We start from the raw sequence: 24092 nt of genomic DNA on the forward strand, positions 1-24092 counted from the left end.
GCTGAGCCTCTGACATGGCTTACATGCGACGATGTGCCTTTCATTTGGGCGGACGAGCAGCAGCAGTCATTCAATGAATTGCGCAAGCGTTTGCAAGAGGCCCCAATACTTGCTCATTTCGACGAAGACGCTGACACTGAAATTCATACTGACGCCAGCAATTCTGGTCTCGGCGCAGTTCTTGTGCAGTGGCAAGCTGGTGCGGAACGCGCCATTGCTTATGCAAGCTGCAGTCTCACCAAGGCTGAGAAAAACTACTCAACTACTAGAAAAGAATGCTTAGCGGTTGTGTTGACAATTAGTAAATTCCGACCCTACTTGTACGGTAGACCCTTTAAGGCAGTCAGTGATCAACCACGCGTTGTGCTGGCTTGCCAACCTAAAGGATCTTTCAGGCAGACTAGCACGTTTTAGTCTGCACCTACAAGAGTACGACATTACAGTTGTCTACCGATCTGGAAGGAAGCACAGTGACGCTGACTGTTTGTCACGTGCACAACTCCCTACGACGTCATCAGACCCTGACCATGACTTGCCATTTGTCGGCGTTATCGACGCCATAAAGATGGCTGAGCACCAGCGCGCTGACCCTGAGCTGCTGCCGCTGATTGAACACTTCCAAGGAGTTGAAGGTGTTTTACCCCGCTCTCTCATGTGCGACTTATTATCATACTACTTGCACAACAACGTCCTTTACAGGAAAAACTGCGGAAGTGGTCCCAATACGTACCTCCTTGTCGTGCCATCAGCGCTGCGCTAAGACATTTTGCAAGCCTGCCATGAAGAGCCATGCGCGGGACACCTGGGATTCACTAAGACATTAGCAAGGATGTGACAGAAGTATTACTGGCCCCGGCTTTATTCTTCTGTGCAACGGTTCGTGAAGAGCTGCCGCGATTGTCAGTGCCACAAGAAACCACCAGTCAAATCGGCCGGCTTTCTCCATCCTATGAACCCTCCTCAAGCACCGTTCCAACAAATAGGAATGGATCTACTTGGGCCATTCCCACTGACCTCTTCGCACAACAGATGGATAGTCGTCGCTACTGACTACTTAACCCGGTACGCCACAAGCAAACTCGTATGAAGTGGTGAAGTTCTTTGTACGCCACATCGTCCTGGACGCCCGTCTGTCGCCGTGGACTCCCGGAAAAGTTGATCCGCAGGTATTTTGATCCCTACAAAGTTACACGCCGCCTCAGTGACGTGACCTACGAAGGCGTCTCCTGCAGTTTTGACCCCGGTTCGCTCCGTCGTCGTCCTCGCGCTAAAATTGTTCATGTAGTGTGCATTAAACCATACTATGCACGTACGTGAACGCCAAGATGCACCTGAGGAACTCCATTTCTTATGTCGCTTAATGAACTTAGTGACGTGACCGAGACAGTTGTTTTTCGCATGGGGGGCAATTGACACAAAGATGTGAGGCTCCCGCACCGCAGGACGGTGCACGCAAAGGTCGGCGCCATGAAAGACGAAGTGCATAAGCTGCACGTTCTTCTTCTAGCCCACCATGAAAGAGAAGCGTCTATTTTGTAAGACTCCGTCGCCAATCTACGTTACAATATGTGGGAATCGATTATAAGCGAAGCTTTCGTTATGTTTACTAGAATTTCATTTCTCCTTCACTTCTGTGTAGCTCAACACTCCTCGCTCAATGCATGCTTCAGTTCCATTTTGTTGAACTAATTTTTTTCTCAACACTCGTCTGCTTCTATGGCCAACTTTTTCTTCAGAAGCGCAAGCTGACTTGTTCAATGTTGTGTTACAGACTTCTTCATTTTTTTAGAGCCACTAACTTCTATTGAACACTCTTCACTCAATACACACTCTGGTCTCATTCGCTTCAGGTTCCTTCTTTATACGTAGTCGGCTGCTTTTGATGCCGGCTTCTTCACCTAGTGGCACACACCCAGAATGTTCACATACCAAGTGCCATATGCTCAGTTGCACGTATCCAAGTTTTATATTCGGGGAAATGCCCAGTGGCATGCTTGCAGGCAGCTGTCCTTGCTCACTACGTCACTTTGAGTGCTCAGCCTCCTCAAGCTGGCGCTTCGTTGCAACAGCTCTTGTCATCCCACATCACCTGCACCCACCGATGCCGCCACCCGGATCAAACCCCTACTCGGTCCGTGAGCCTCTTCCCCAGCTAAAAGGCAGCGGCGCGATGACTCTTTCCAAGAAATTCACTGCACCAAATGCGAGTGCCTTCAGCTACTCTACGGCCCGTCGGTCTCATTTCTGGGACGGTTCTGCGAACTGTATGCTTTCTGTTTGGGATCACCTCACTCATTACTGATACAGAGGCTTTTCCACCAGCTTCACCAGGCGCAAATTTCACTCTCGCAGGTACGGCGATGCCATAATCACAACCTTTGCAATGCATTCGGCGACCACTGCAATCATACTATCGGCATTTGAGATCTCACCGCAAGCAGCAGAAGCATGCGAGCTTTCCGATGCTCTGTGCTCACACCTCCAGTGGATGCATGGCCTACTGAAGTTTTGCAAGAGCAGCTCTGCCATCTGGTTTCTTCAGCTTGAGAGTCACTTCTATATCAACAACATGAGTGACCAACACTTGCAATGTCTCCACGCAAGTCCTGAGCTGCCAGATGGTCTGCCGTATTTACTCACATAATGATCGCACTTTTTTGTCAAAAATATTAACGTAAATTCAGGGGTGCAATTATTACGTGGGTTAAATTTCCCACGAAAAGAAAAATTTTCTTTTTTCATCCCACATTTGCTGCAGAATGACAACAAGTCAACAAGCAGGCGGCTGCTGCTCAGTACATGGCACCAAAACAAAAATGGCGGCTGTTGGAGCAAGCCGAACGCGCCAACATGAATATTTTTCTTCTCGTGAATACATTACGTGCGTTGAAACAGTTTCTTCCATATCAGTAATGAATAATATCGGTAATATTGGCAAGTTTGCGACAATAACGTAGCCATGTCCACTTTGAGGGGACAGAAACAGAGGTGGGTGCGCTTAGCTGCCATTGACATAGAAACACATGGCGGGCATGCTGCGGAAACTGCGACATTTGTCTTCACTGCTATCCTAATCCGGCATGTTTCCGCTAAGGGTGGGCGAATATCTTAGCTGTGTTACAAGCGTCGGCGTACGAACAGGGTACACTTGTAACATATCAGTGTAAACGTGGCCACTATCGTTGCTGCTCACGATTTGTTGCATGTCCACGAGTGCAGACGAGAAGATTCGAAAGGCGCCTTTCATGTTGTTGTTGACCAAAACCATTATGAAGCTTACAAATAATAAAGCCAAGGCAAGTATGGTTGTAGCTTTATTTTTTCATGGAAGTGCGGAAAGTGATGAAAGGAATGAAATGGGGCATCTGCTTAGGAATGTTGGGTTTGTGCAGACCGCTTGGTATGCCCGCAAGAGTCGTTCACATATAATTCGACAGATGGTAAGCACGATCATAATTAGCTAGGCTTGGCACATGACATATCAATGCGACAAGTTCAGTGTGATCATTACATGGGAAAGAAAAAGAAAATCAAATTTCGATGACAAAATTCATGGGTGCGATCATTACCCGAGTGCGATCATTATGCAAGTAAATACGGTACTTTTGGAGCTCCAACTTCTACAGACCTGAGCATCTACGAGAACCTGTGGCAGGTCGCAATTTTACACCACGGTATCCTGCTGCTGCACCTTGCTTACAACCTACGCTGCCAGTGCTGCCTCCCCCAGATTGCGTGAACCCGACACTACCAACGTTGACACCATCAGCACACTTTACCTGGACTTTACCATTGGACTTTATTTCAATCACACTTCACACTAAAAGGGGAGCCCTGTAGCAGCACAATTATCACCTCCGAAGCAGGCAAAGAAGATGGGCTCCCGTGCAGGTAGTGCGAGAATAGAACCCCCTAGCATGCTCGACATAAGCAGCTGCGGTGTCGGCCGCTCCCAAGATCTCGCTGCACCCTGGCTGTCTGGCCTAAATAAACCATGGCTACAGCGGCTACCTCTCCGCACCGCCTCCCACAACGGTATTATAGAGTGACTGATCCTGAACCTTGAATAAATGTTTTAGCTGTAATAGCATTTTATATCGCATCCGAGCTGAATTTCTGCTGATGAACGTACACAACGAATTGCATTTTGCGGTTATGTGTAGCTGCTGTTTTGCATTTTCAAATTCAGCCGTCTTGGTCTTGTTTGAAAAAGCTTGACATGATAGGTGGATTTGTTCCACATTGCATACAGCTCTGAGTAAAGTATAGAAGAGAGGGTGTGCAAGCATTCAACAGGCAACTCTGTCCATACAACGTGCATTCAATGAAATTGATAAAGAATGGCAAGGATGTCAGTTGCAGAAGGGCGCCCTTAATGTCCTGTCCATTCACTAAAGTTGTGCATTTCTTGAATGACTTGAACTTTGTCTCTTGATCAGGTAGGTGCAAGCCTGGGGTGTGGCAGCCAATCACTCAATGTACAGTGCACATTCCCATGAATTAAAACTGGGCGAACTGCCAGGAAGCGTTCTAAGTTCAATATTTTTCAACGTAGTTTTGTGCAAACTGCCTGATCATGCTGATGCAAAGGTCGCCCAGCGCTGTATCTTGTCAACCTCTATGAGTAATTTCCAATAAAAAAATAGGACGAAAGTAGCAAATGAATGGAGAGATCAGATGCCAAGGAGCAAGCATTTTCTGCTAGAAATGTTATTTCTGTTGTGCCTAAGCCCTGGTGCTGCAAATAGAACGTGGAAGGAAATAGCCTCTTGGATTTGAAATCGGCACGTCTTATTGAGGGCACGTACGCAAGGGCAATAAAGTGCAGTGGTCGTTTCACAGTCTTGGATGCTTGTGTCAACGTAAATCAAGGTGGAGAGAAGCAGTAGGTGGACTCCTTGAGCTATAATTCGGTCACGTGGTTTTACTATAACTTAGATATTGCTGATTATATTACCCTGCTTATATTTCAGTACATACATCTTTGTTTGTCCTATGCCAAGTTTTCCTTGTCACTGATGTCAAGCTGCGTCCATTTTTTACGGCTTCTTCAGTCTTTCTCATGTTATAGTTTCGAAATACACTCCAAATGTCTTTCTCCACTTCGATAAAAAGTGGTTCAGGGCCCCTTTAAAGCGAAAGCTTTACCGGCAGCGAAATTGTGATTTCACCGCGGCGGTGCTCTGAGGAGGCACATGACGTCACAACAAGCCTGGATTGGTAGCAGTGGTAGTCACTCCAAACGTTCATCTTAACCAAAGAGCATGTCTGAGGTGGTTCGTACTAAGCGGATTGTTTTGCTTCAAGTCTATGGAAAACCAAATAAGCGTTCGCATGTTAATCGTTATCAGGTGGGTGCAAGCCTGGGGTGTGGCAGCCAATCACTTAATGTACAGTGCACATTGTACAAGCAGAAAAGCTTCACGTACCAGGTTGTTGGCAATGTCTCTGGGAAACATGTCGTGTATGTCGAACTTGAAGGTGACTGTCTTGCCCTTGGACGACTCGAGCTGGCACTCAACCACTGAGCCCCCTTCAACAGAGAGAACTAGCAGACGAGGCCAGCGCTGCTCCACCTGGGCCCCTCGTCGCCGCTTGGGCACCTTTTTTCGTGCTTTCTCTCGTGCGCTTGAGTCTGTCAGGTCACTTGCCTCGCTTGCAGAGTCCAGAGCAGAGGCACTGCACAATAATAAGGACTGTCAGTGCAGCAACCTTCCTTGAGCCGTGCAGCACAACATTTGTTTAGAGCACTAATTTGTGAGAGCTAGACATCTGTACATTAGCATTCAGCACAAAGTATTACTTTTTATATTTTAAGCAGTGCTTTTTAATAGTCATGTTCTGGAAAAAGAACAACGATTGAAATTAGCAGCAAAATGAGGCTCATCACTGATACACAACCAATTTTGGGGCTAAGAGTAGGCTAATAAATGAAACCATGAGCCCGATGTTAAGAAAAATTCATGCGCTGGAAGTCATATCCATGCTGGATGAAGTTGTGGTGTGCATAGACACTAGCACTAGATTTCACTTTTAGCATGTAAGTGAAGCTTTTCTGTACCTTACTTAACATAGACACGACTGGCATGTGTATTGCTGATACTGCAGTCATAACAACTGCCATTACTGCCTTCACAGGTGAGGTGTTTTCTAACCTTGCCAACTGGCAACTAAGCCTAGTGTTTGAGAAATCTTGGTCACATGGCTTGGCACTCAACTAACCACAACTTTTGGTCACACTCACCACTAAGGCCACACAAATAATGTGGTCGATATGACAGTAACACACAAAGTTGCCTATTCTGTAAACATGATGCTCAAGAAACAAGGCTTGGCTGGTTACACAGGCTGAACTTCTTATTGTATTGAATGGTTGGGGATATATATATATATATAAAGAAGAAAACAATGATCAGTGCAATGCAGGACACAACGGGATATAAGGTGGAAGAAGTCTTGTTAGTGTGTTCAAATAAGGACAGACTTGGGAGGTCTCTACTAATTCGTGTTGTCAGTGAAAATTTTACACGAGATGGGAAAATGTCTCTGTAGAAAGGACCCTCCTAAGTCTGTCCTTGTTTGCATGCATCCAGCAGTGAGGAAGGGGGTCATTTAACCATTCAAACAAACCAATATGTAGAGCAACAATCTACAATATGAACACTACAATGTGAAGCAAATTCATCCTTGAATTCTTAATAAATCTTTCATTCCAATGGGCAAGTCAGCAGAAAGTGCTGCACCACACTGTTGCCACCATCTTCAGTGACTGCACCAGAGAGAGCATGTAGTGGTTGTGAGAACCCTAGTTGAATTAAGCTCAGCACTGTCTCGGATCAAAGAAGCATCTCCTTCCATGAAAGAGCCCATGCTCACAAAAACGCGCAACCAGCATCTACCAGAACGGCTAAAAATAAATATTGTTTCTGATGCTATAAGCATCGCTTCTTACGAGTGAACCGTATGGCATCTTAAACATTTGGTGCCAAAGACCCGGGAACTACTACCAGAGATCACGGAAGGCTGAGTGAACGGACCACCATGGAGAGGCTGAGACTGAAGTGGAGATCAAGACGGTCCTTGAACAGGATTATCAATGTGGCAAGAGCTCTTCTTGGTGGTGAATCAGCCACCTTAGACCAGCTCAATGCTATTGATGGTGTGTTCATTGGGGTTGGTTGGTTCATCTTTAGAATAAAAACAAGAACAGTGCAACACAGGACGAGCGAGTAAAGAGCATAGGACAGCGCTGTGTCCTGTGCTCTTTACTCACTCGTCCTGTGTTGCGCTGTTCCTGTTTTTATGCTATTTATGGACGTCTCAAGGTGAACGATGATGAGCTAAACAAAATAAACGAGGTGCTAGAGAGCCACATAGCTGATGAAGAGTTAGAGCGAGAATACAGCCCCGTTGTGTAATATTAAAGAAACGCTACCAGCATCAGGAGTGAGCTGCTTAGCAAGCGAGACCACATTTTTCAGTCCATGTTTTCAACACCGGAGCTTTGGACTTCATCGGTGGCCAGTGCTCCGGGAGACTCTGGAACCAAGCTACCTAAGCTTACCATCACCCCATTTACTGGTGATCTGTGTCGATGGAACGACTTCTGGGAACAATTTTACCGGATGTTAGCAGTGTGTTTAAAGGGCCTGGTTGGTTCATTATTGGGATGAAATAGAAACAGTGCAACGCAGGACGAGTGAAGAAAGAGCACAGGGCAGAGCACTGTCCTGTGCTCTTTACTCGCTCGTCCTGTGTTGCAATGTTTGTTTTATTCCAACTGACCAGATGATTCACCGTAACGGAAGCCTCACAGTGACAGACAAGTTCAATTATCTGAGGTTCTTTTTCAGAGGCAATGCAGCCTCAGCTATTGTGGGCCTGCCAACCATGGCACCTTGCTACAAGCATGCCGTCGACATTGCTTCGGTGATAGAATGAGACCCAAACAAGTGTGCTTCTCCAAGCTTCGTATGCTGCTTTTGGTCCATTCAAGCGACCCGACAGCTCTTTGCAAATGGTATGACCATGTTGTCATCAACGTCCAAGGACTGGAGACACTTAGGGTGAGCATGATGTCCTTTTTAACTATGCTATGCGATTTGTTGCACTGGGATTTGCCACATGACCTAGCGGAACAGTACCACCGTATGGCACAAAACGCGCCATATGGCTGACAAGTGATAGCAATAATGCAACGTCTATCACGAAGCTGTAATGCCTATTAGGTTCCTGTCCATTGAGTTGGAGAGCTTCGAGGAAAGCAAGTTCACAAACTATCGAGGAAGAGACAGCTATAATGAGAACGCGCTGAACAAATGTCACCATTTTCGTGGCTCTAATCCCATGTCTTCAGTTCTCCACAACAACACTATGAACGTACCTGAGAACTGTGTGTTTTGAAAATTGAGTCAAGATTCTATGGAAGACTGCTTGCTTGATTTCTCACTACAGTGGAACCCCGTTCATACGTTTTTCACCGGACCGGGGAAAGAAAACGTAACAGCCGGGAAAACGCAACAGTGAGGAAAGCTCCGAAAATGAATGAAAAAATGCAGCTTCATCTATAGACAATTTATTTCCACAGAGTATAGACTTCCATTATAGACTTAAAAAAGTCTATAATGGTGGCTTGCCGTTTTTTTCGCTCGCTAGAAATCGCCACACGTTTCTCAATAGCCTGGAAGGCCGCATTGCTGTCAGCATCGCTGTGAGGTGCGACGTACCTGCCGCGACGGCTTCTCCAAAGCTACGATTTGGCAACTCCCCGGCATCATGCAGCTCGTGCTCCTCGTCGTCACTGCGCCACGGCAATGGCAACCGACGAAGGAATATCCGCGGGAAATTCCCTCTTTGGCGTAATCATGCTAACGTGCTAACGATTGTTTAGTATTGCTGCGAAGCGCGCGCGTCCGAGCAGCCCGGTTGCGCGCAGCGCTGCGTGGGGGAAATGTAAACAAGAGAGGAGAGCTGGCCCGATAGGCGGAGCTACGCCACGAGCAACACCAACTTCCGGTTTCACTTTAGCTTCACAAGGAGTGACGTCAGGGCCTCTCCTGAGTTTCCTTCCTCCGTGAGTCGACACGTCCAACAACGATACAGTGACCGTAATTACAGTGATGACAGTGAGAGCATTTTTCACGAATGGCCACTTAGTGGTGGCCTCTCGAACTGGCGTGCGGCTTCTTGCAGCCAGTCCCATAGCCAAGCCCGGCCAAGCCCAGCCAAAACTCGTCAAAAGTAATAACGGCGGTTGGAACACGTTGCCTACTTAAGCACAGGCGGGTGCGGGGTGCTAAGTTGCGACGTACCATGCGGGAACGTTTTCACAGCTACTACGTAACAGCGGGGTTCCTTGTACATTGTATCCTATGGAAGCTATGCCGGGACCGGATGAAAACGACGTAGCAGCCGGGAAAGCGCAGCAGTGAGGAACGTAACAGCGGGGTTCTACTGTATTGCAAAAGAAGCAAATTTTATTTGGAGACATGAGGTGCCTTCGATGCATGACTAAAGATCACAGGGCGTGTGATTATAGATGCAAGGTTACGTGCTCTACTGCCAAGGATGTCATGTGATGAATGTGTGCGATCTGCAAGACCAGCACAACAAATGCCAGAAAACCAGCAAGGAATCTAAGCGCAAACATGACTGCGTCCACATCTCTTGGGAATAATTGGTGCACCATCGAGGATTATTCCATGAAAGTCCTCCTGCAGACGTTCCATGCTTAGGCAGTAACAGATGTCACATGTCAATATATCAGAGGTGTCATAGATGACGGCAGTCACCAGGCGTAACAACAGCTGATGTGGCAGTGTGTGGGCTCTACCATAATTGTGCTCAACACGTTTGCAAGCAAGTTGTGTTGGGCAGTACAGAAGTGGCGTGCTGTGCAGCTCCGCCTGCAGGGCAAGTTCCCCGACACGAAAGGTGCCTTGCAAGCAGTGCTGAGCACTATTGAAGATACATGTACCTTAGATACTCTTTGGGTATGGTGTATCTGTATCATGATAAGTCTAGCAAGGCACAGATCAATATGTCTATTTCCAATACATGAAAGAATGTACAGTGTATGTTAAAGTACAAGATACTGCTATAGTAAGGTGACCGTATGAAACTATAGATGTTGGCTGAACTCCGCTTCTAAGCTGATACTGCTGCCACTAAGCCACCTGAATAAAACTAAAAGCAGCGAGATTATTTTTATCTTTCTGCCAGAGCCCTCTAGTGAGGGCAGAGGGTGAGGTCTGTGCATCCCTATTGGTGCAGAGTCACATGGTGGCACTCGCGCCGACTTGACGAAAACAAGCGCACAAACGTCTGCTGCTGCTGCTGCTGCTGCTGCTTGGCGGTGGCGGCAGCAGCAGCCTGTTTTATGTCCACCGCAGGACGAACGCCCCTACCTGCGATCTCCAATTACCCCTGTCATGCACCAACCGATTCCAATTAGCGCCCGCAAATTTCATAATTGCATCGCTCCACCTAGTCTTCTGTCATCCTCGATTGCATTTCCCTTCTCTTGGTACTCATTCTGTAACCCTAATGGTCTAACTGTTATCTAATTTGCACATTAAATGACCTGCCCAGCTCCATTTTTTTCTCTTGATGTCAATTAGAATATTGTCTATACCCATTTGCTCTCTGATCCAAGCTGCTCTTTTTCTGTCTCTTAACGTTATGCCTAGCAATCTTCTCGTTCCATCGCTCTTTGTGCAGTCCTTAACTTGTTTTCAAGCTTTTTTGTCAGTCTCCAAGTCTCTGCCCCATATGTCAGCACTGGTAAAATGCACTGATCGTACACCTTCCTTTTGAATTATAATAGTAAGCTTCCAGTAAGGAGCTGGCAATGTCTGCCGTACACAATCCAACCCATTTTTATTCTTCTGTGAATTTCTTTCTTATGATCAGGGTTTGTGATTAATTGACCTCAATAAACGTACTCCTTCACAGGCTCTAGAGGCAGACTGGCGATCCTGAACTCTTGTTCCTTTGCCCGGCTATTTATCATTATCTTTGTCTTCTGCATATTGATCTTCAATCCCACTCTTACACTTTCTCTGTTAAGGTCCTCAATCATTTGTTATAACTCGTCTGGATTGTTGCTGAATAGAACGTCATCGGCAAACCGAAGGTTGCCGAGATATTCGCCGTCAATCTTTACTCCTAAGCCTTCCCAGTTTAATAGATTGAAAACTTCTTCCAAGCACGTAGTGAACAGCATTGGAGAGATTGTGTCTCCCTGTCTGACCCCTTCCTTTATAGGTATCTTCCTGCTTTTCTCGTGTAGAATTAAGGTAGCTGTAGAACCTCCGTAGATATTTTCCGAGGAATTTACGTAAGCGTTCTGTAATCCTTGATTACGTAATGCCTCTATGACAGCTGGTATCTCTACTGAATCAAATGCCTTTTCGTTATCTATGAAAGCCATATAGAGAGGCTGATTGTACTCTGCGGATTTCTCGATTACCTGATTGTGAAGACATGGAAGTGATCCATTGCAGAGTATACCTTCCTGAAGCTAGCCTGTTCCCTTGGCTAACTAAAGTCCAGTGTTGCCCTTATTTTATTGAAGACTATTTTGATAAATATTATATATAATACTGGGAGTAAGCTAATAGGCTTATAATTTTTTTAGTTCTGTAACATCTCCCTTTTTGTGGATTAGTATAATGTTTGTATTAACCAGTTTTCTGGGACCCTTGCAGTCGATAGACACTTTGTATAAAGGACTGCCAGTTTTCCATGCATTATGTCCCTTCCATCTTCGATTAAATTGACTGTTATTCCATCATCTCCTGCCGCTCTTTTTCGTTTCATGTCTTGCAAGGCCTTTCTGACCTCATCGATAGTCATAGGAGGAGATTCTGCATCCTATTGATTACTGTTTCTACTAGAGGTATCCTGACTACTCTGGGTACTGTACAGGTCAGTACCCAGAGAATTCCGCTGCATTTACTATATTTTCGAGATTGCTGAGGATATTGTTACGTAGGAAGACGCAGACGAAAAGCTATGTACAAGTATATTTACAAGAAAATACGCTGCGCTTGGCCAAGAGGCAACAGCCCACGCTAGCTTCTAATCATTGTCGTCGTCATCTTACTGCTTGGCTCTTCGTCATTGGAAATACTATCCCGTAGCACTACCCCCGGTGGCAAAAGCGCCGTGCCGAAGCGACTAAAGGCCGGAGTCTGAAGCAGTGTAGTAGGTCTTGAGCCTACTGACGTGCACGACATCACTAGACACCATAGTAGATGATGAGGTTGAGCTCACAGGAGCAATTTCGTACGTCACAGGTGTCACCTGGCGCAGCATGCGGTAGGGCCCTGTGTATCGCGGAAGGCGCTTTTCTGAAAGTCCGACGTGATGAGAGGGCGACCAAAAGAGCACGAGTGCACCAGGCGAAAACTACGTCACGATGGCGGGCGTTGTACTGACGCTGCTGTGTGGTTTGCGAGTCCATCAGTCGAGCACGGGCAAGCTGGCGTGCATGGTTGGCGAGGGCGATGGCGTCGCGCGCATACTCGGTTGCTGAGATCGCAGCAGGAGGAAGTATCATGTCAAGGGGCAAGGTCGGTTCGCGACCATAGAGTAGATAAAATGGAGAAAATCCGGCGGTGTCGTGCCGGGAAGAATTATAAGAAAATGTGACGTAAAGAAGGGCAACGTCCCAGTCGTGGTAGTCCTTCGAAACGTACTTGGACAGCATGTCGTTAAGAGTACGGTTTAACCATTCTGTCAGGCCATTGGTTTGAGGATGGTATGAGGTAGTCAGCTTGTGTTGAATAGAGCAGGAACGCACAATTTCGGCGATAACTTTTGAGAGGAAGTTACGACCACGGTCAGTAAGCAGCTGTCGCGGGGCACCATGCACTAAAATAATGTCACGCAACAGAAAGCCCGCGACGTCAGTGGTGCAACTGGTAGGGAGAGCTCGCGTGATAGCGTATCGGGTGGCGTAATCAGTTGCGACGGCTACCCATTTGTTCCCAGAGGATGACGTGGGAATGGGACCGAGGAGGTCTAATCCAAGACGAAAGAACGGTTCCACAGGGACGGTGATCGGCTGGAGATGACCGGAAGGTAGCACCTGAGGTGTTTTCCGACGCTGGCAGGGATCACAGGCAGCAACATAGCGTCAGACGGAGCGAGCGAGACCAGGCCAATAGAAGTGGCGGTGGACGCGGTCGTACGTGCGGGTTACCCAGAGATGTCCTGCAGTGGGTGCGTCATGCATCTCAAAGAGCACAGTCTGTCGTAGATGTTTTGGCACGACAAGAAGAAGATCAGGGCCATCAGGGAGGAAGTTCCTTCGGTACAGAATGCCGCCCTGGAGGACATATCGGCGAACGGATGCGTCAGTAGGTGTAGAGCGCAGACGCTCAATGAGTACTCGCAGCGATAGGTCTCGGTACTGCTTATCGGCGATGTTAGCGATGGCATAGACAGAGAAAATGCCGTCGGCAGTACTACTGTCGGCGTCGTCAGGCTCGTCTACCGGGTAGTGAGACAGGCAGTCAGCGTCCTTGTGTAGTCGGCCAGATTTATAGGTGACAGAGAACGAATATTCTTGGGGGCGTAAGGCCCAGCGACCAAGTCTTCCTGTAGGGTCTTTCAATGAGCATAACCAGCAAAGCGCGTGATGGTGTGTGACAGCGGAAAAGGGTCGGCCATATAAGTATGGGCGGAACTTCGCAACCGCCCAAACTAGGGCCAGACACTCACGCTCAGTGATGGAATAGTTGCACTCCGTGGGCGAGAGGAGCCTGCTGGCGTAAGCGATAACATGGTCGTGGCCACGCTAGCGTTGTGCCAGTACTTCGCCAATTCCGTGACCGCTGGCATCAGTACGGACTTCGGTAGGCGCAGAAGGATCGAAATGGGCCAGAACAAGAGGCGTTGTGAGAAGGTCGATTAGAAGCGAGAATGCAGAGGCCTCATTATCGCCCCACTGGAAAGGGGCGTCTTTTTTCAAAAGCTCGGTTAGTGGTCGTGCTATGGCCGCGAAATTTTTCACGAAACGGCAGAAGTACGAGCAAAGGCTGATGAAGCTGCACACATCCTTGACACACTTTGGAACAGGAAAGTGCGTAACAGCATGGATCTTGCCTGGGTCCGGTTGCACTCCGTTCACTTCAACGAGATGTCCAAGGATGGTAATCTGGCGACGGCCGAATCGGCACTTCGATGCGTTGAGTTGCAGACCGGCTCGCCGAAAAACGTCCAGGACTGCTGAGAGGCGTTTGAGGTGCGTAGCGAATGTTCGGGAGAATACTATAATGTCGTCCAAGTAGCACAGGCACGTGGACCATTTGAAACCATGAAGGGAGTCCATCATGCGTTCAAAAGTGGCAGGAGCGTTACATAGACCGAATGGCATCACTTTGAATTGATAAAGACCGTCGGGTTCGTGCCGAGATCGTGCCGAGATCGTCCATGGCAATCTGCCAATAGCCGGAACGAAGGTCAATAGAGGAGAAATAGCGAGCATCGTGGAGGCAGTCAAGGGTGTCATCAATCCGAGGTAGGGGATACACGTCCTTTTTGGTAACCCTGTTAACGTGCCGATAATCCACGCAAAAGCGCCATGAACCATTCTTCTTTTTTACCAACACCACAGGTGACGTCCATGGACTACATGACGGCTCAATAATGTTCTTGGCAAGCATTTTGCGAACTTCGGTGTGAATAACTTGACGCTCAGCCGGTGATACTCGATACGGGCGGCGATGAATAGGAGGGGCATCACCGGTATTAAGGGGGTATGGTAGGGTCCATGAGCCATCTTGGTTTTAGCTTTATATCTCAACAACTGTTCTATATATTAGCGTGAAATTCTGCACGCTCAATAGGAATAGCGTTGGCTTTAATTGGGAGTAATTTTTTTACTGCAGGCCTTTTTTATTTTTTGTGTAGTTGAGAACCAAACTTTAAGCTATGATGGAAAATAAAATGTACCTTTTCTCAGAAACAAAAAAACAGCATGACCGTGAAATTTCGCACAATAATTTTGTGTAATAGTGGGTTTAACTGGGACCTTTAAAAAGTGCTTTGCTACATTTACATCCAAGAAAAAAAATATTGCCGTCACACGTCTCGTACCGTGGAGGGTCTTTCTAATAATCTTTTCTTTTTTTTAGTTATAACCGAGTCATTTTTTCACACATTTAGGTTCAAATTACTTGCAAGGGATGTGAGTATATTTGGGAAAATTTCAGCGCAATGGGCTGTATAGTTTTCCAGAAAAGGTACATCAAGTTCCGAAAATTTTGAAAAAAGTGATTTTGAGAAAAACGCATTTTTATGTTTGCACCTTCACTACACCCGTTCAAAATGCACCAGCAGAGTAGAGAAACTTTCTGGCTTTTTTGGTGTCTTCCCCAAAGCCTTTTTTCATGTTTACGTAAATGTAAACATGAAGTAAACATAATTATGTAACTACTGAAAAAATGACGGAAAACAACATGTAAACAAACCCTTGCGTCTGTCACGTTTAAATACCAGGCGGCGCGCTTTTCGGCGCCATTTTTAAATGGCTTAGAGCGCTCCTACGCGCTCGCCGCTGCACTGTTTTGCTCCCCACAGTGTGTATTATTTTTCATTGATGAAATCAAAGAATAAGTTTTTTGGTCGATTTGCCCTACTATACCCCCTTAATGCGATGTTTGACAGCTATTGTTTAGGCCAAAGGACGATCGTTAAAGTAAAAGATATCTTGGTAGGAAATCAGAATGCGGTAGAGTGCACGAGCGTACTCGGAAGGCATGTCGGGTGCAATCATTTTCTGTAAGTTGGCAATGGTACAAGTTGCCGACTGCGACGGTAGAGGAGGATCGGCTGAATTGTCGTCTATTAAAATCAATGCTATAGAGTGATATTACCCTGCTTATCTTTTGGTGCATGCATCTTGGTTCGTCTTATGCCAAGTTTCTTCCTTCCCGATTTCAGGCTGTGTCCATTTTTTACGGCTTCTTCAGTCTTTCTCACATTATAGCTTCAAATATCACTTATTTTTGCCTTGTTGATCAGTTTTGACAGTTCCGCAAATTCTATCTTATTTCGCGAGTTGCACACTTTCATTTTTTGTCGTTTCTTTATTAGGTCCTTAGTTATATGGGAGAGCTTGCCTACTGGTTGCCTTGGTGCCTTGCCTCCCACTTCAATTGCTGCCTCTGAAGCCAACGTAGTTACCATTTCATTCATTAGCTCTATGTCATCATCATCTCTCTGTTCTAAGGCAGCATATTTGTTTGCAAGTAGCAACCTGAATATGTCAGCTTTTACACGTACTGCCTCTAGGTTGACCTGTTTCTTCTTGATCAATTTGGCTCTTTCTCTCTTCAAATTGAGGTGAATCCTAGCGCTCACTAACCTATGGTCACTGCACTTTACCCTACTTATCACTTCTACATTCTGCACTATGGTGGGATCACCAGAAAGTATGAAGTCAATTCCATTTCTTGTTTCACCATTAGGGCTTTTCCAGGTCCGCTTTCTGTTGCTTCCTTTTCCAGGTCCACTGCCTGAAAAACGTGTTCATTATTCGAAGGTTATTTCTTTCTGCGAATTCTACCAGCATCTCTCCTCTAGTGTTCCTAGAATCAATGCCGTAGTTGCCAAAGGCTTGTTCACCAGCCTGCTTTTCCCCTAGTTTTGCATGGAAGTCACCCATTACTGCAGTATACTGAGTTTGCACTGTTCTCATCGCTAATTCAACATCTTCATAAAACTGATCTACTTCCTCATCATCGTGACTGGATGTAGGAGCATAGGCTTGTACTACAGTGAAACCTTGTTAAACCATATTTGGCCGCAGCTCGGAAAAAGTATGTACTAAATGGTAGTACTGCTTAACCGGAATAGCGTAAGATCAACCTCTTAGCTGTCACAAACAGAACTTAGAGAGAGTGCAGTGAAAGGGGAAAAAGACATGCAGTATTTATTCACTTCACAGTACAAGTGATATTTTCGTTTGATGCCACGGCGGCCTAGTAGCGACGACAGCGGCCTCAAACTTACTGAATCTGCGAGCCAGCTTTTCAGCCAGACCCCTCTTCTCGGCAAACACTCACATGGCAGATTCCTTGTTGGCGTTGCATATTTTCTGTGCACAGGCGCGGCAGCATTGCAAAAGTCGCAGGGCACCTTTTCATTGTGGGGTGGTGCTCTCGTCGTGACTACTTCATTCATGAGGCTAACATAATGCGGAGCTTCTGCCACTGTCGGGCTTGAATCGCCCGTGCTGTCGCTTTCCCTGTTGTCCTTATCACTGTCGCTAGGTGGTACTTTAGCAATAACAGAGACAATGATGGAGAAAAGTCGGACCTCGTAGGCGACATCTCTTTGTGGTCACAGTAGCGCTGCCGAGCAACTTCTTCGCATTCCAAATGCCACACACCGTAGTCAACAGCAGACCCATGTCGCGTGCCAGTGCTGACTTTTTGCGTCACGTTCGACAGCACGAACTATGTCTAATTTTTCTTCTATGCTAAGCACCCGGCGTCTTTTTTATCAGAGTTTCGGCATAACGCGAGCTCCCGCTTGCACGACGCCACAATGCTCTCTGGCATGGCACTGAAATTATGTGGATGTTGATGTGGCTTCACGCGCAAACGCACAGGGTGCTTGGAGGCCATTGTGCTGATCTCCGAGGCTTATTGTTCGGCCGGACCGCCCGATGCAGACAAGGCACCGTCGTGTTTGCGCGACAAAAAGTGGAAACACTACGCATTAACCGCTACGTATTTAATAAGCTGGTACGGTTTACGCGGATACAAAATACATTATGTTCAATGGTCGCTGAATCGGGGATTTGACTTTACTACTTTTAAAACAAAAATATTGTTTAAGCGGGTATGGTTTAACAAGCTTTTACAGTACCTTTAATCTATATCTCCTATGAAGTTTGATTATGAATACAGCTACCCTTTCATTAATGCTGTAGAATTCATCAATGTTGCCTGTTATGTCCTTATGATTAAGAATCTTACCCCGTATTGCTTCTTATCTAGGAGACCTTTATAGCTGAGGACATGTCCGTTATTCAGCAATGCATAAGCCTCACCAGTTCTTCTAATCTCACTAAGGCCGATGATATCCCGAACAATGTCTGATAGTTCCTCAAAGAGTCCTGCTAAGCTAGCCTCACTCGAGAGGGTTCCCGGGTTAAACGTTGGAAGGGTCAGTTTCCATTGGCGGCCTGTCCGCACCCAGAGATCTTTAGCACCCTCTGCTGCATTACAGGTCTGACCACCGCCTTGGTCAGGTGCTCCACAGCTGCTGGGGAGTGAGGGCCATTGGGTAACTGAGTGAGCCATGTGGGAGGGGGTGGCTGAATACTGCAGCAGGGAGGCAAATTCCTGTTCTGGTGAGGGAATGTCTTGTTGAAGCTTAGTGGGCCTTCCTAATTTGATTGTACCTGGGTTAGTATAACCCCACTCACTCTCGGCATTTTTTGCCAGAGACAGGCGTCACTCCAAGCCTGCCTGCAGATGTGCACTGGAGGAGGTGAATTTCAAGCTCGCTATAGTAAAAAAGAAAGAACGAAAAAAAAACCCCTCTAATAGCGGGATTCGAACTTCCATGTATGGCAACCGGGCATTCGACATAGCCGTGAGGGTCGAACATGCCTAAAAATTTCCTTGATTTGTCTGTGATAAATGCCTTTAGCTGATCGCGATAGGTAACTCAATATAGAAACGGTTCTGGCCTCGTAGTTCCAAAATCGGATGTGCACATTTGGCTGTCAACCCGGCTATGTATAAGGCGTCTCGGCCACCTTTGACAGCGCTTAGAATGTGGAGGGGTAAGATAATGGTGGGAAACTGGTCTCTTCTCTAACTAGAAAGCCGACAAGACACTGGGCACCTCCATCTTGCACTTTTGAAGGCTGAGCCGAGGAGAATGGATAGGTTGCTCAGTCGTATACACACACGTGTGTGTGTATATATATATATATATATATATATATATATATATATATATATATATACACACACACACACACACACACACACACACACACACACACACACACACACACAGTAAACCCTCGTTAACACGAACTCGCATATCTCGAAATATCGGTTAAGTCGAAAGTTTTCCACGCCGCGCCTTCCCCACCCATAGGTGTTACGTATTCACACCCGTTTATCTCGAAGCATTTTTCGGGCGTAATACGGATATCTAGAAATTTCGACCGGTACGGCTGAAGGCAAAGGCCGTTGCCAAAAGGTTATACAGGCTCCGAGTGAGCGCTTGGTTCCTACTAAAGTGCCGAACGCGGTCGCGATCTAAGGGCGAATGCAAAATTCTTGCGGATGCAGCCGTTTTCCGTCAACCACGTCAAGTAACCTTGGAAGCAGTCACGTGGTGTGCGCCGCTTGCGCTACCGTATTTCGCACATTCGATTGTTATTGTGCGTGTGCGATTCTGTTCTTTGTTTCGTCGCGCTGTGCGCACGACGCGTTGACTGCGATTTTTTTTGTTGTGTGTGTGGTGTGTGGTCAACGGACGATGACGATGTCCCGCCCCAAGCAGTGCAAGTCTCTGACGCTGGAGAAAAAAGTCGCGTTAAGGAAGTTGAGAAAGCGGGAAGATTCAAAACGAGCATCGCCAAAGAATTCGGCATCCCTTTGTTGACGCTATTGACAGTTTAAAAAAATCGGCAGAAGATCTTCGATGGCTTCGAGCAAAGTTTTCCCAGCAAGCAGAAGCGGATTCGGGCCTCGAAATTCTCGGACGTCGAAGCAGCACTCATGCTGTGGCTCCGGAATGTCAGGGCAGCCAACCTTCCCGTGACAACCCAAATGATGATGGAGAAGGCAGACGCTCTGGCGTTGCAGATGGGCCACACAGACTTCAGTTGCAGCAATGGCTGGTTTGAACGATTTAAAAAAAGAAATAACGTAGCCTTGAAGCCTATCCACGGCGAAAGTGGCACTGTTGATGAAGGGGCTGCAGACACCTGGCGCAACCACCGCCTCGCTGAGCTGCAAAAGGCTTACGCGGACAAGGACATTTTCAACCTCGACGAAGCAGCACTGTTCTATAAGATGCTGCCTAGCTGCACATACACGCCAAAGGGAGAAGCGTGCTCAGGCATTAAGCAGCGCAAAGACCGAGTGACGATACTTTTTGGAGCCAACTCCACCGGCGATGAAAAACTGCCGCTGCTTGTTATCGGTAAGTCGCTCAAATCCAAGGTGCTTCCGAAATGCACGGCTCCCAAGAGATGCGACTTACCGCGCCAATAAAACGGCCTGGATGACTGCAGCGCTCTTTGAAGAGTATGTATGTGCTCTTGACCGCAAAATGGCAAGGGACGGCCAGAAAGTGTTGTTCGTTGTGGACAACTGCCCCCGCCACGGAAAAATCAACAACTTGGAGGCGGTCACGCTGGAGTTCCTGCCTGCTAACATGACATCCGTGCTCCAGCCGATGGACCAAGGAGTCATTGAGGCTGCTCGCAAGTTTTACAGGAAGAGTCTCCTGCACCGTATTTTGTGCTCCTACGACAGTGGTAAGAAGTACGAAATAGATTTGCTGGGTGCAGTCCACCTGATCGCCGAAGCCTGGCGACAAGTACGTCCATTGACGATTGCCAATTGTTTCGCGCACGCAGGATTTTCGCGCGCCGAGAAATCGCTCGAGCCAGACACTGACGAGGTCAGTGATTGCGATGAACTTTGCGACGAAGTCCGCAAAGCTGCCGGCTGTGCCAGCGATGCCGAAGATGGCGAAATCACTTTTGAAGAGTACTCGCTCTACGAGTCGGACGTGCCCGTTACTGGAATGTTGTCCGACGGTGATCACGCTGACGAAGAACCACCTAGAGAAGTGCCGACAACTGCTGAAAAAAGGAACTTGTTACGTTTGCTACGCAACAAAGTTGAATGCAGCGGCGGCGAATAACGGCTCATGCGGTGCGTTCAGCAGCTCGAGGACGCTTTTCTCGCGCCGGATGCCAATGCCAAGCAGGCAAGCATCACCCAGTTCTTTCCAAAACAATAAAATTCAGTTTTTCCTGGGAATTCTGCGTTTATTGCAAAAGCTCCCCTCGTGCTGTGGAGCGTTTGTTAGCAGTGCTGGTTGTCACTGGTTCTTTCAGTGACCCGGCCACTGAAATTTTCGGCATTTTGCTTAACTTGAAACTCTGCTTGTCTTGAAATTTTTCCCGGATTTTACAACTTCGAGTTAACGAGGGTTTACTGTATGTATGTATGTATGTATATATATATATATATATATATATATATATATATATATATATATATATATATATATATATATATACGAACTTTCGCTCACAGGCGAATCGGAAGACCGCGACACCGGATTTTTCTACAGCATGGAGCTCATAATGCGCTACTGTCATTTAAAAATGATAATATCAGAAATACTGTCCAATATGTGCTCACTTTGACCACAAAAGTGGCGCATGCATCTCAGTTGGCACACCTCAGCGGCGAGTTTCGGGAGTTTCTGCTGTTTATTTCGTGAATCTTTCATGCCTAAAAATTTCCTTGATTGGCATATCCTGCCATACTGTGCTGCATATGCCAATACATGCAATGTTTTTCGCGCAAATTCTGATGCCACTATTGTGTCATTATTCAAGTTTCTCTTGTGCGGTGCTTTGTTACGAAGTCAGGAGAACGCAAGAATGGGGTTGCCTTGCGTCTAGTTTTTTCACAAATGAACGATTTCTGGACGAAGTTTGACTTTTGTGAACCAAAGCGTGGATGGCACTGTTTCTGGGCCACTTGTCCCTAAGGTGGCTATTTTGTGAACATGAGTGTTGCTCACAACCACAAGAAAAATTTGCGAATGTACCGAAGTATAGCAAAATGCAAATGAAAAGTATTGTAGTATCAAATTGCGGTAGTATCTTGTATCTGCATCTCAAATGCTTGTTGTCCCAGTATCTTGTATTGCATCATGATACCATTGCAAAGTATCTTTGCCAGGCCCTGCTTGCAAACGATATAAATTCCGCACATTTGCCAACATATCATGGCAAGTACGACTAGTTCATTCGTCATGGAAATCTAGAAGTCTGGAAAGGACATCACTGGTAAACGACTGTATGAATCTGTTGTTGGGGAGGCCGGCATAAGCTTTCTCCTTAGTTGCAAACAACTGAGATGATGGGAGAAGTCACTCTATGTGAGAAAAATGACACACTTATTGCTATGAACTCTAAGCTAGGGTGAATGTTTCAAGTCAACACTAGTAGCATGACATTGAACGTAACAATTTCGCGGATCATGGTCTGCATACTGATGATGAGTGTACGAGAAAGCAACAAATTCCTTTGCTCGTTTTTGGAACTCGAGGGCGTGGGAATGTCAAACACCAACGACAGTGAGCATAAGCTCAGTCCAGCACTGAAGCAATTCGAATGATGAGTCTTTAGTACGGAAGAAGCGAAGTGACATTGCCCGGGAAGGAAGGTGTCGAGCTCTCAGACAACAAGCAATTTGCAATAATAGGACTTTGGTAACTACTCTCCTAACTGTCTCTCGACACCATATTGCTACACAGTGGCACCATCTATGGGCAGTCAGCATGCTGGCTTGGGTGAGCACTCCATCTTGCATAGCAGGTATACGCTCAGTGGTAGTTTGTGGAGTTTGTTTTCATACTCGTGCGGTCGTTTAGTATGACGAGGCGACTTCTACGTTGTAAACTGTTTTGTGAGATGTACTGAAGTGGTTAAAGTCGGTATGGCCGTACTTTTGCTGGCGTTGAAGTAGATGGAGCACGCATCGCAATATGTGCACGAGTGTTTCAGCCTACAGTCAGCCTTGGAGATGAATTGTTTATTTCTGAATGTTCCATTCACTAATGTGACCTTGCTGCAAAATTATCCTCTAGTTCTAAGCTGCAGTTTAGGAGCAATGAAACATATGTGATGGTTGTAACAGCGTGGGTGCCCTTCTGCTATGACAGGAGCTGTGCTGTTATACTTAAACAAGCGTTCGAACTGTTAGCTGCAGATTACATTGCGTGACTACTAGGCTCGGTGGATGAGGTTTCCACCCATGAATAAAATAGTTTTGGTTAGTAATAACAGCATAGCTTAGAATGTGAATTAAGCTTGTCCAGCAAAGTGACCGTTTACGAAATGTGCGAGCGTCCTAAGCATATGTAGGTGCTGGATTAGATACCTTTGTTCGATATAACGCATGGTCCAAGCATACGGCATCAACGTTTATAGATCTATAAACGTTGTGAGCTATAAACAATGCGAGGTAGTATTCCCGTTTTTTCTTTTTTTCAAAAAGAAGGACAACACATTTTTTTTTTTATGTTCGCTCCATTTTCTATGACGCACCACGTGTATTGCGGATATGTTGTCCTCAAAAATAGCCATCGCATTCTTATTGTTCAATCCCTCTCATATATTATGGCTTTACAGGGCAAAAACGCAATGCCAATGCACATAGCTTATATATGTATCATGCTGGTTACCCAACCGCAGTATATCGCTATGTCGAGCAGCGCCATCAGCCTTCTGCAGAAAGGCTAGCGTAGACATATAGTGATTTCAAGCCCGCTAGGCTTGAAACGCGTGAGAACGATGCCGGTGTATCACAATCATCTGACAGCGCCTGCTGCTCAGATGTTTTGTGATTGCCTTAGGTTGGCCGTACACGAGCATGCGCTTTTATGTTCTATGCTTTAGTCCCTACGCCAAGCGATCAGATAGTGAGAAGATTTACCATTTCATGCTAGTAATACAGAGACAACATTTTTTTTCGTTGAATTAAAATTGATATACGCAAAATAGTTCACAACACACATGCATACCGCGGCTGATAATGCGCGTCGCATGTTTGCGCCTCTAAGAGATATTTCCGCACACTGTAGTTACCGATGCACCAAAAGGCTTCCGTGATGACCTTATATGAAGGGACATTGCGTAACTTTCCCAAAGTATGATCGAAAACATCTTGAAATCGTTCCACAGCATGCGACAGCAATACTTTCAAGCAGCGCTGCGCCGGATTGCACAAGCCAGAGAGGAGGAAAGGCTCACCATGTGCCCTTTCCTCCTCGCCTGATGAAAAGGTTTTAGCAACACC

General features: G+C 46.5%; 1 protein-coding gene across 11 annotated transcripts in view; it reads right to left on the bottom strand.

Moving 5' to 3' along the window:
- The window catches only part of Wnk (Wnk kinase), a 540152-nt gene that overhangs the window by 196506 nt on the left and 319554 nt on the right, over window positions 1-24092 (bottom strand). For all 11 annotated transcript variants that reach the window (XM_065456126.1, XM_065456128.1, XM_065456129.1 and 8 more), the window contains one exon: window positions 5430-5679. In XM_065456126.1, coding sequence (XP_065312198.1) covers window positions 5430-5679 — 250 coding nt within the window. The remainder of the gene's footprint in view (window positions 1-5429; window positions 5680-24092) is intronic.

The sequence above is a fragment of the Dermacentor albipictus genome, chromosome 6, assembly GCF_038994185.2.
Source record: "Dermacentor albipictus isolate Rhodes 1998 colony chromosome 6, USDA_Dalb.pri_finalv2, whole genome shotgun sequence".
NCBI lineage: Eukaryota > Metazoa > Arthropoda > Arachnida > Ixodida > Ixodidae > Dermacentor > Dermacentor albipictus.